Source organism: Asterias rubens, chromosome 7, assembly GCF_902459465.1.
Source record: "Asterias rubens chromosome 7, eAstRub1.3, whole genome shotgun sequence".
Taxonomy (NCBI): domain Eukaryota; kingdom Metazoa; phylum Echinodermata; class Asteroidea; order Forcipulatida; family Asteriidae; genus Asterias; species Asterias rubens.
Window position 1 is genome coordinate 19,419,106 of NC_047068.1, and position 12,825 is coordinate 19,431,930.

The 12,825-nt window shown below is 38.7% G+C and overlaps 2 protein-coding genes and 1 pseudogene across 2 annotated transcripts in view; all 3 read right to left on the reverse strand.

Moving 5' to 3' along the window:
• Positions 1 to 1,353, reverse strand: part of LOC117292864 (unconventional myosin-XV-like) — a 61,364-nt gene extending 60,011 nt beyond the window's left edge. Inside the window, exon 1 of the mRNA XM_033775034.1 lies at positions 1,345 to 1,353. Within this exon, the coding sequence (XP_033630925.1) occupies positions 1,345 to 1,353 (9 nt within the window). The remainder of the gene's footprint in view (positions 1 to 1,344) is intronic.
• A 5,463-nt stretch (positions 1,354 to 6,816) lies between these two features.
• Positions 6,817 to 9,181, reverse strand: LOC117293016 (annotated as a pseudogene).
• A 1,903-nt stretch (positions 9,182 to 11,084) lies between these two features.
• On the reverse strand, positions 11,085 to 12,128 carry LOC117292865 (tigger transposable element-derived protein 4-like). The gene has a single exon (XM_033775035.1). The coding sequence runs from the start codon at positions 12,126 to 12,128 to the stop codon at positions 11,085 to 11,087; it is 1,044 nt and encodes a 347-aa protein (XP_033630926.1).
• Positions 12,129 to 12,825: the final 697 nt, after the last annotated feature.

Below are 12,825 nucleotides of genomic sequence, written 5' to 3' on the forward strand. Positions count from 1 at the left end.
TTACCTATTGTCTACATATACTAGATCCCTTTTAATAAGCGCTTTTTTGTACTAGTTTGTATATCTGGTATTATTTTCTTTTCTTATTTGTTTTTAATAGGTTTATTATTTTGTTATTTATTTTTTTTCGTTTGGGTGGGGGTTAGGGTCATACCAAGTGTAGTTGGAATAAAAGTCATCTAACGAAAATTGATTATCTATTTCATTCATGTTTTCGGGCCTCAAGTTCGCTCTTGAAGGGGGCATCAATTTTGCTCTGGTAAGGGGCACCTCTGTAGGGAAAATGTAGCCTTACCTTGTATTTCAAAGGTTACAGCAGCACAAACACAGGGGCCACTGCAATTGCTATAGTATATGGGTTAATTGAGGCCCGTATTCAGTTTACAAATGTATTCAGCTTTAGATAATCTGTCTTAAACATCCACTGCCTATAAAAATCCCCAATTCTGATACTGTCATCATATCCAGAATCTCATTTAGTTTCAAGGTTTTCTTGATTTGCAAAATATGCAAACATTGTGCATGATGAGGTTAAGGATAATTTATTGAATGCACAGTAAACAACTTCCTGAACAGACAAACCATAAAAGTGGGTGTACAATTGTACACAGAGCTGATTGTTGAACTTTGGACTCTGTTTGTAGGTGTGGTTCCGGTTCTGTTTAATGGGATGTACATTATATGTATGTCTGTTTATACATTGCACAAGATTGACCATAAAGGAGTTTAAACATATATGTCACCTGCATCAGTGTCATTAATTTCTAATGAAGCAGAACTCAAAATTATAAGGAAGGGTCGTTTTGGGGTTCATTTTGTTCATAAAAAGGAAAGCAAATAATAAATCCCTCAATCAAATTAATGTGACAATATTCCCAAGTTGTAAATTTCAGACGGGGCCTGTTTCTATGACCTAAAAACAAAATTAAATCAGCAACTATAATTATAAACAAATGTGCCAATCATTCAGAAGACTCTAACCAGAGTACGAGTAAGCAAAAGTGCTATGTAGCTTACTGGAACTGTTTACAGGCCAGCCACCGATTTCACCAAACTCATCCTAACTTAGTATTAAAAGCGCCTTGAGGCGTATTCTTTCTGCCGTTGTTTTTGCGCTTTATAAATTTCTCTTTATTATTATTATTATTATTATTAATCCTAGGACTTGGACAAATTCACTTCCGTGACCATACGTAAGGACACATTGAATCCATCCTAAGTAGAAGGACAGTTACTCGTCCTAACTCGAGAAAGAATTAATTTTAGCGTTTCGTGAAATTGGCTGCAGGGCGTATTTCATAGAGCTGCAAAAACTTTTCTGCCAAGTACAACTAAGCAGAATACCAGTTCCATTTTGAACATTTAAAATGGTATTATAGCTAGTAAATTTATCCTGGTAAGCATAATTTTGTTGTGCTTAGCAACTTTTTATGCCGTGGATGCTCTATGAAATTGGGCCCCTGATGATACTTCATGGAGGGTAACTTAGAGGCAATCACACTTATGCCCCTGATGGTCATTCATTGCCTTTGTGCCCCTCAAAAGTTTCAGTACAAATCCTAGAACAAAATGTGTGGCTGGTGTTCTGACAGATTCACTGCTTATTTCTCTATTCAATCTGAAAGCAATAAATTCTGCATTATATTTGACCCCAAAAAACAAATTTGTAACAATCAAAAACTAAAAACTTGATACCATTAGCAGTCTGAATTTTAAAAATTCCAAAATTGTTTTAAAAAAATGTTTGCATACATTCCGAGTAGAATACAATTGAGCAAGAATTTCTCATTAAATTTCAAAATAAAAATAGAATATAATTGAGAGTTGAAACAGTTTCCTATCAAGAACCTATCATTATGCGCAGTTGACCACAGCGTTCAGTTGAATGAGGTTTACAGCCATGCAACTGTAACTTCCACCAAAAAAGAGGAAATTCCAAACTGCAATAATTTTGTTTAGTATTTTTCAATTTTGAATGGTAAAACTGAGAATAAAAAAAAGAGGATTCAGTTGATCCGAGGAAAAGTTGCATGCATGGGTTTAGAATGAGAGGATCCAATTTTATCATTGGATCGAGTGACATACTGACTACTCGCCAATATGCAATTAATTTCTCGGTTGATTGCAATTTCACGGGGGAATTATGTCATCACTAAGTAGGTAAAAAGTCCTTGTGTATGATGGATTTTATACACTTGGGAAAAAAAGCTACAATTTCATAGAGCTGTAGAGGTACATGTTTTATTACAAATCTTTTATTAGAAGGTCCTTCCTATCCTAGCAAGACACTAGGCAAAATTTTATAATTCAAGCAGGAATTAAACAGGATAAAATCACACTTACCAATTCCATGATGATGTCTTGTCAACTTTTATCCAAAATAAAGAGTGAATAACCAACAACACATAGTTGGATAACGACGCATTTAGCTGCTATAGTGTTGTACAATGTGTTGTGATGAGCTCACAATTGTTGATGTGTTTCAAGAGTTAACTCAGAAAACAGTAGTTAAGCCTGGTAATGGTAAGCTTTCTGCAAAGAAAACAAAATATATAAATCAACACAAAAGGCTCATAATGAAAAATTAATATATTTCCATATTTTAGCTTTAAATCTATCACAATTATTGCTATCAATTCTTATAAAGAAAAACAAAGCTTTTCATGGTGGTGGCAGAGTTTAAAATACCAGTTACTGATTTCATTGAATTAATGATACTTAAAACACATGTGTTTAAAATAGTTTAAGATAGTCAATATAGTATATAAACTTACACGTCCACGGTTTGTATTATTTATATGTTACCACTAGGATGCGACAGTATCTTGCCTCAGCTACATGTCCTGAATTCTACTACTTAGCTTATCAATATCAACCTGCAATGCAATCCTGTATAGCTGGGACTGTTTGGGTAAAAACCCGTAGGCCCATTATGCATACATCATCAGTGTACAAAGTTCTCTCAAATGGATATATGATCAAGATAAGCCAAACACCAATCTAACTCACAGACAAATCCACTATCATCAACTCATCAGTACAGAAAGTTTTTGTCAAAATCACTGCACTGTGGACGTGTAACTCTTGTTGGCAATAAATCCAAGCAACGGCAAAAGCAATCAGAATCAGGCACTACAAACAGTGTGCAAATATCATGGTCTTTATGGCTGATGAATATCTGGGTAAAGTGGATGAATGTCACGTAGTTTAGTACTAGATTCACATCCTGGTTATTATTGGAGGATTCTGTGTGGAATTAATTCTGATTTATAGAGGAAACCTTTCAACAGGCATGATTATTTGGCCCTTGGAAGAAAAAAAAAATTGAGCACAAGGGCTGACCTACTTGTTCATATAAATGGTGTACGGTTCTGATTGTTCTACGGGTAACCCCCCCCCCCCCACGCCCCCAATAACTGAAATCCAAGTACAAAGAGTGTCAAACCTGTTTCAATGATGGGACTTACTGTTAGCACTTAAAAGCGCTTGTAACCGTTTGTTATAAAATGCATGGTTGGAAAGAAAAAGTAGAACACAATGATCAACACACATTTGCCTCGAAATTGCGTGGTTTTCCTTTTACTTTGCGAACTAACACAGTCGGCCATTTATGGGAGTAAAAAATTTAACTCCCATAAATGGCCGACCATGTTTGTCGACGAGGTAAAAGGACCACGCATTTTCGAGTGATACTTATGTGGATCCTTATTTTCTACTTTTAAAATATCTTTCTAATCATATGAATTTTATGACAAATGAATACAAACGCTTTTCAAAGACCAACTCGACCGATCCAAGGCAACGTGTTCCTTTAAATATGATCAGTTAAAGGACAAATTTGTAACAATCAAAAACTAAAAACTTGATACCATTAGCAGTCTGAATTTAAAAAAAATGTTTGCATACATTCCGAGTAGAATACAAGGGCCTACCTTTTCTGCAATTAAATTGCCTTACACTTCTTTTACATAATGTCCTAAGTCTGGTTTCATCAAAATTCATTCAATTCCAAAGGTTTAGAATTTTTGCCCCAATTGAAGAATCAAATTAACTTGATTTCCTTTGACAATTCTCTCAGTATAAATATTTCCCTCTTATTAGCCTTACTGTAATTTTTAACAGCTCAAAATTAAAACTTACATTGTTCTTATTTTTATTTAGTTCAATTTAAATTATAAGCTAGATTATAAGCTAATTTTTGTGGTTTGACTTGCCAAGCAAAGACTCTCCTCTCCCTTGACCAAAACTTAGAAACACGTTAGGCTCCACTGGTTATTTGCACTTGTAAATGCAAACAGTTTGGTATTTTAGGCATTTATACAGGGTACAAAAATATGTCATAATGTTGAGGCCATATAACAAAAAATTGCCCACCGAAAAGGTTTCATCAAACACTATTTCAATTCACAATTCATGATCAAATCATGTGACTAAATATTTTGCTGAGCATTCTGGAAAAAAAATACAGAGGCTTAAAGAAGCTGTGTTTTTTATTTTTTAACCCTCATATCAAGATTATTATTCATATTAAAATTTAAACATCAGCTTGTTGATTCAACTATCGCTGTTTATTTAAATGCTGTATTATAAATATTAAGAAAAAAGGGAAAAAAATAAATAAATAAAAATCAGATTTGAAAGCCAATAATTATTCACACTTTTTCTTTTATTTTTTATTTTTGAATTTTTTGCAAAATTACCATGGTAATTTTTAAAATTTCATAACTTAAAAAAAAAAAAAAAAAATTAAGACAACTGCTGGCTATAGTCATACACAGAGTCTCACAGAACACTTGTAGTCACTGTAGATGTTTCTACCATGTATGGCTTCACTGGGAAACCATACTTTCTTGTTTGCCGTGAAAACAGGAAAAACACATTATTAATAACAAAAAAATGGGGCCAGTTGAAGTCATCAAAGATCGGTATGTGGTGTGAACATTTCAATGTCCATCAAGTTTTAATATATTTGTTTGAATACTTCATACTAAAAAATGAAGATAATTAGGGCATCGGTTGATATATGGCACCATTATTTTCTTCCCAATTCAAAGAAAATACCGTGAAAACTGGTAAGTGGAGGATACACATTCATGCGCGTCATTGAAAACACATACAATAATTTCTCAACGACGTGAAAAACCACGTCCAATTTCTGACCTAAAATGTTCCATAATGGGTCGCTAAATTTCACTTTAGGACCGTCAGTCCATGCCACGTGAATCAATGAATATCCTTCTCACAAGTGGGGTTGTTAATAAAGATTATTTTAGAATAATATACGAAATTTAAGTGAATTTTTACTTACGGGTTTTGATAGCCGCCAATGTCGTGCTTCTTGACTCAATTGCGTACAAAAAGCTGAGCAGACGACACATAGATACGATCTTTGGATGACATGCACAAAGTTCGCGTTTAAAATACAAACCATTTTCCAAAAAGGTGAGCAAAAAGTTATAAATAAAATATCAGCTTAAAACTTCGGGTCAAGAAATACACTAGTCAGTCACTACACAATTATAACGTTCACTCTGAGCAAATATTTTTCGAAAAATTCCAAGTTTTAATTTAATAACTAGATACAAATGCAGAAACGATGTGTTTTGCGCATTCAAACACCCCTCTACACCAAAATGGTAGACTCCTAAAAAAACGCAGCGGTAGCGATGAAGTGCGCCACCTTGGGTTACAATTATTATTTGGAAATAATATTTGCAGAAATGTCGTGTGATAGCGCCCTCGTTTGAACAAAATTGCTTCAGCCCGTTTTGGGAGAGGGGGCGGGGCACACACATTGTGGACGGGGAGAGGGGAATCCCCTTTTGACTTGACACAGGGGACACACCCCCTTTACAGGGACACACCTCGCAATGCTGTACAAGTACACCCCAACATCATTTCCAAGCCCTGTCCTACATACGTGTTGGACCGAGGGTGATCAAGTATTAAAGTGTAAAATAAATGAGGCAAATGTACATTGCTTTTCGATCGAGAGCATCTTTTAAAACAACTAAACAAACTTGGGGTTTTCCAGTTGGTGCATTTTAGGATGAGCATGGGCCTAACCACAATGCTACAAAAAAGAACCCAGCAAAACAAGGGGAGGTATATCATGATTCAATAATCCGTCCACAAAAAAACTATGTGATCCTTTGTAAAAAATATTGGTGGTACATTGCGGGGAATTAAACATTCTTTGCCTTGTTTAGGACACGATCGTGACATTAATAAGTTTCTCAGAAAGTTTTATTATGTTTACAAATTCAGTTAAAGGCCCTCTTTCGTCAAAGTAAAAAAGCACTTTTTACAATATTAGTGATGTCTGCCACCTAAACAGATTCATGCGTGTAGGCGTTGTGACTGAGCACATGCACAATACAATACAATAATCAGTCCCACCATGCATCAAACATCCTCTACAAAAACTTATTTAAAGGGAAGGTACACGTTTGGTAATCACTCTTAAAATTAGTGAAAATAAAAACTATTGGCTGGAACCTTAGGCTCTATATAAAGCGTTTTGAGAAACATTTCACTTTGATCTTGAACCTTAAGCCTACGATGATGCAAGCATGCAGTCCAGATCCACTTGTTCGAATTAACTCAACTTCCTGTATACAAGGTTTCAATAAACCTCAAAAGGGGAATCGATTCGAACTGTGGACAGCAAACTGTGGTTACATTTGAATTGTGCAACATGTTAAATCATGCTTTAAAGGCACTGGACACCTTTGGTTTGTCAGACCAGTATTCTCATTTGTGTCCCAAAAAATATAAAATCTGTGAAAACTTGGACTCATTATTGGTCATCCAAGTTGAAAGAGAAATGAGAATATTGAAAGAAAAAACACTCCTTGTTGCACAAATTTGTGTGATTTCAGATCAGATACCTATTAATAAAAGTCATCAAAGTATCATCTTTATGACATTTAGTTAACATTCAATTCAGCCATATAAAGTTTGTATTAAGAGGTGATAAATAACTTCTATTGTGTCGTCCCCCGTAATGATTTTTTAACTATCAATCACTGTTATCAAAAGTTTGTTTCAATGAATGATAAAAGATGAAAAATGAATCAACCTATGCAACTTGGTTGGCATCTTCCGAAAAAAACAATTTGGGTCGGGAGGGGCTGAAATATTATTTACGCTATTTGCCCTCCGCTTCTGCCCTTCTGCCCTCCTTGTTGTCCTGGTTGTTGCTTTTGTTGTGGTTTCTGTTGTTGTTGACCTTGCTGATGAACTTGCTGGACTTTTTGCTTCTGCCCTACACTACATTGTTGTCCTAATTGTTGCTGCAGCCTTTGCTGTTGTTTCTGTTGCTGTTGTTGTTGCTGACGTAGTTGCTGTTGTAGTTGCTGGACGTTATGCTTCTGCCCTTTGCGTTGATGTTCTAATTGATGATGAAGCTTTTCCAAATGTCTCTGTTGCTGTTCACGTTGCTGGTGCAGCTGCTGTTGTAGTTGCTGGCGCTTCTGCCCTTCGGGTTGCTGTTTTAATTGTTGACGAAGCTCATGCTGCTGTGTCTGTGTTGTTGACGATGCTGATGTAGCTGCTGTTGTAGTTCCTGGACGTTATGCTTCTGCTCTTCGCGTTGTCGTCCTAATTGGTGATGCAGCTTTTCCTGTTGTTTCTGTCGCTGTTGGGCTTGTTGATGTAGGTGATGTTGGAGTTGCTGGAGGTTACGCTTCTGCCCTTCGCGTTGTTGTCCTAGTTGTTGACGGAGCTCATGCTGCTGCGTCTGTTGTTGTTGTCGGTGCTGATGTAGCTGTTGTTGTAGTTGCTGGAGGTTACGCTTCTGCCCTTCGCGCTGTTGTCCTAATTGTTGACGGAGCTCATGCTGCTGCGTCTGTTGTTGTTGTCGGTGCTGATGTAGTTGCTGTTGTAGTTGCTGGAGGTTACGCTTCTGCCCTTCGCGCTGTTGTCCTAATTGTTGATGCAGCTGTTCCTGTTGTTTCTGTCGCTGTTGGCGTTGCTGCTGCAGCTGATGTTGTAGTTGCTGGAGGTTACGCTTTCGCTCTTCCTGTTGTTGTGCTAGTTGTTGATGAAGCTGATTCTGTTGCTGTTGACGTTGTTGACGTTGTTGACGTTGTTGACGTTGTTGACGTAGCCTGTTACCTTGCTGCTGCTCATGTTGTTGTCCAAACTGTTGGTGCAGCACTTGCTGCTGGATGTGCCGCTCTTCTTGACGAAAACGGTCAGGGAAGTATTCTTGCATTGTTTGGGCGAGTTCACCATGCCAACTCCCTTCCAATGGTAACTGCTGCTGTCCGAGTGCTGCTTGTCGAAGATGTTGCTGTCCTTCGTGCTCTTGTATGTTTGCTGGTTGCGCACAGTTAGCCGTTATCGGTGTATTGTCATTTCTTGAGTGCAGCCCATCAACCTGGTGAAAACGTTGCTGACCCAGCTCCACTTCATCTACATGTTCTTGTAACCATTCCTCTACACCTAGTTCCCCCGATTCTGCATTTTGTTTATTCTTCCCCGGTGGTTCCTCTGGTTGCTTCTGGTGATGCACATCATCAGGTTGTTGCTGTTCTGGTTCAGATTCTTGCAGATGTTGTTTCACAAGCTGCTCAGTCCATATCACGTCCAAACGTGTCTCCACCGCATGGAACTTCCCAACGATTTCTGCAAGCTGGAAGTTCCGCGGTAGACATTCGACAACCTCAGTACCGTTCAGGTGTACCTTTTTCCGGCATAGAGGGCACTCTAGCTCCCAATGGCTGCCATCAAGACCCTGTGGCCTGGTTTCCAACCCTGCAACACAATCCAGACAGAAGCTATGCTGACATGGAAGAACAACTGGGTCTTGGTAGAAATCCAAACACAAAGGGCACTGCAGCTCATCTTTTAACTCTTTAAGCGACTCATCAAGTCGTTCGATTGCTGAAAATTGTTCTGGTGGTGGTGGTGGTTTTGCTGCCGACATTTCACTCGTTTCAAAGTTATCTTTAAAAAAGGAGTTCATGTTATGTTCCAACCATCCATACTATGTGCTCTGATACACTATAGGCTATTCATATATATCCTGTTATTAATACAGCACAGGATACAGTAGGGATGGGCAAGGCAGAATGACGTAGTCAACAAGTCAAAATAAAATATGTGCCAACTTAGCCTACAGTGTGACCAAGCAGTCCTGTTGTATCGAATTAACTCAACTTCCTGTCAACTCGGATTCAATAATCATATTTCCTCGAAGGGGAATCCCCTTTGTGGGAAATAATTCTAGATTCAAACTGTACAGCAAGCTGTAACACATGAATTGCATATTTTGAAATAAATTTATATGCGTAGCAAGAAAGTCAAAAAATTATCAACATGACAACTAGTTCACATTCAATTCAGCGAAATTAAGTTTAAATAAAGGCACTCGGCACCTTATGGTAATTGTCAAAGACCAATATTCTCACTTGTTACCCAACGACACACGCATAAAATAGCAAATCTGTGAAAATTCTTTGCTTAACTTGTCTTCAAAGTTGCAAGAGAATAAAGACAGGAAAAACACCATTGTTCCACAAGTGTTTGCTTTCAGATGCCTAACAAAAGGCTTCAAGCATGGAATCTTTTAATGTTCAAGTACAGTCGACTCCCGTTATAACGAGGTCCGCCGGACTGGCCCATTTTCCTCGTATTATCCGAATCTCGTCTTAACCGGAGCGCGCTAAATATAGATACATACGTCTTCACTGTGCATGCACACAACACGTGTACATGTACATGTACGTGCATATACACTTGTGTTAGCCTGCGCGGAGCTGTTTGCTTATCAGAACAGCCATTACGAGCATCTTGTACACAAGAATATCATTGCTAAATGTCTTATATTGAGTGATTAATCAGGGAAATGTAATATTTGGTACAATTTATGATAACAATATACCAAAGAGATGTCAACTTGCCGTCCAGAGCGAGTGGATTCTGCCCCGTAGCGCATGGTATGAACATGATGCATGCACTGAACGTTCATTTTCGTTGGTGATCGACATGGAGTATCATGATAACAGCATGTCAAGCGTGGGACACCAGCGAGATGTTTCTGGAGTTAAGTTGCACATGGACTGAAGGAAGCTATTTGTGTACATGTATCTGTGTCTTTTAAAATAATTTTATTTTTGATTATCAGTTACTTTGCCGTTTCCTTTTTTAATAATATTGTATTGTTTAATTTTTCAATTTCTCCTTTTAATTCTTATTTCAGTATTTAATTCATTAAATATTTGTGTATCTGTGTCTTTTAAAATAATTTTATTTTTGATTATCTTTGCGTATCTGTGTCTTTTAAATCATCTCTGTCTTTTCATTTGATTGAATTAATTATTCCGGAAGGGCAACCTTTGTTTTTCTCTCCTTTTAAAAATTAAATAATGGGGAAGGGCAACCTTTGTTTTCTCTTGGGGAAGGGCAACTTTTTTCTCTTTTTTTTTTTTTCTTTTTGGAAACGGGGAACCTTTATTCATTTAATCAGGACACGACATTGCATGAAATAAATCTCTTTTGTGTTGTGGTGGCTCTGAAAAGAGCCGGTTTGGTTAAATTTTTCTCCTCTACATCTGGAAGAAATCGGTGATCTTGCGCTGCGATTTGACTTTATCCATCTTCTGTGCGAGGAAGGCACTCAGCACAGCCTGGGCAGCAAAGACTTCGCTGCTGGTGTCTTTCAGGCTGTACAGGAGGTCTTGCAGTTTGGGCATGGTGTCATGTGCCTCTCGAAGGGACATTGTTGGCTGTTGGTCACCATCATCTTCCTCCTCTATCTCCATCTCCTCTTCCTCTTCTTCTCCATTCATCTCCACTGCTACTTGCTCCGCGATTTCAGCATCCGTCGGCTCATCCGTACACCGTACACCTGTGTCTGCGTTGAGATAATCGTTAAAAGAGACGGCGGGGAGATCGAGATGCCTGGCCATACGTTCCCAGATGTTGTCAGGTTGCGCCTCATCTTCACCCGTCTCCTCGTCTCCGTCTCCGTTCTCTCCATCGTCGTCAGTCTCTCCACCATCTTCGACAAACCCTGCTTTTGCAAAGCACTTCCCAATTGACACCGGTTTCACGTTTTTCCATGCTTCAAAAAGCATTTAAATTGCCTGCTTAACGTCAATAGGTTTGGGAGTTTCACCTGAGTCATAGCTGTGAAGGAGACTTTTCACTAAATGCTTCCGATAGTGAACTTTCATGTTCATGATGACACCTTGGTCCATGGGTTGAAGATGGGAAGTCGTGTTTGGAGGTAGGAATTGCAGAGTGATGGCCTGAAGGTTTTGAACTTTTGGATGAGCCGCGCAGTTGTCCACGAACAGAAGAACCTTGCGACTTTGGCGGGAAAACTTTCGATCCAAACGCCGGACCCATTCGGTGAAAAGATCTGAGACCATCCATGCCTTTCGGTTGGCCCGATATGTCACCGGAAGAGATTGAACATTCTTGAAGCAGCGTGGGTTCTTGAACTTCCCGATGACAAGTGGCTTGAGCTTCTCGGAACCATCCATGTTGGAACACAGCATCACCGTCATCCGCTCCTTACTCTGCTTGCCACCATGACACTGTTCACCTTTAAATGACAAAGTCTTGTCTGGAGTGAGGCGGTAAAAAAGACCAGTCTCGTCAGCGTTGAAAATATCCTTGGCTTCGTAGCCACGGATGATGCCGGGAAGGGTTTCTTTCAGCCAGGTCGTGAGAGATGTCGGGTCAACACTGGCACTTTCCCCGCAGATCTGCTTGTGTAGAATGCCGTGCCGCTCTTTAAATCGGGAAAGCCAACCCGAGCTTGCTTGGAAGTTCCCGTGCCCCAACATCTCGGACAGCCGCTCTGCTTTTTCGCGAAGGAGAAGTCCGTTGACGGGAAGATTTTTGGCGCGCATCCCTTGAAACCACCGTAGGAGTGCCTCCTCAACATCTTCCAGCAAAGCAGTGCGGCATCTTTTTCTTGACGGTTGAAACTTCGACGACTCAAATCTTGACTTGATGTCATCTCGGTTCTTCAAAATGGTTGACAGTGTACTTGAGACGATGGCGTACTGGCGACCGACCTCTGCTTTCTTTGCCCCCGCATCCACAGCCCGGATGATCTCCATCTTGGTATCGAGGGTAAGACACTTACGCTTGGTTTTGATGCTAGCCATTTTCTTTTACGAATGTGGCAGTTACAGTTACGATGAACGTATGAGAGATGGTCCCAAAATGTACCCCTTTTTATAATCATTTGATGCGGTAAATTGTTTGAAGTGCAACTCACTCAGGAGGGGGTTTTAGAAAATCTTTTGTTTGGGCTATTTTTAATTGAAAAAGGGGCTCTACTAAAAAAAGAACTCGAACAGCGGTGACGTTTTTGAAGTTTTGCATGGATGATACGAGCAAGGATTAATCATTAGAACCCCTACATACTGCCGAGTGTAGTTATCTCTTTCTCAAAAACTATGTTACTTCAGAGGGAGCAGTTCCTCACAATGTTTTACACTACCAACAGCTCTCAAGTGCTTGTTAACAAGTAAGTTTTCATGCCAATACAAAAGTGTCCAGTGCCTTTAAAATAATGTACTTGGGAACCAAATTCCTGAGGAAAACTGTTGAACAATGCAACATAGTTAGTTTGTCTATTTGACAACAATTGCAACACTATTGTGACACAGAGACAAGCATGTCTTACTTTTTTTGGCAATTCATTTATTTCATAAATGATACAATATTCCAATCGGCATTATAATTCTTTCTCGATTAAAATAACTGAATGATTAATTGAGTTTCTATAATCTGTTCAATTTGGCAGTGGATAATTGTAATCGATGTTAATTTAATTAGATAAAGGGACCTGTATATATT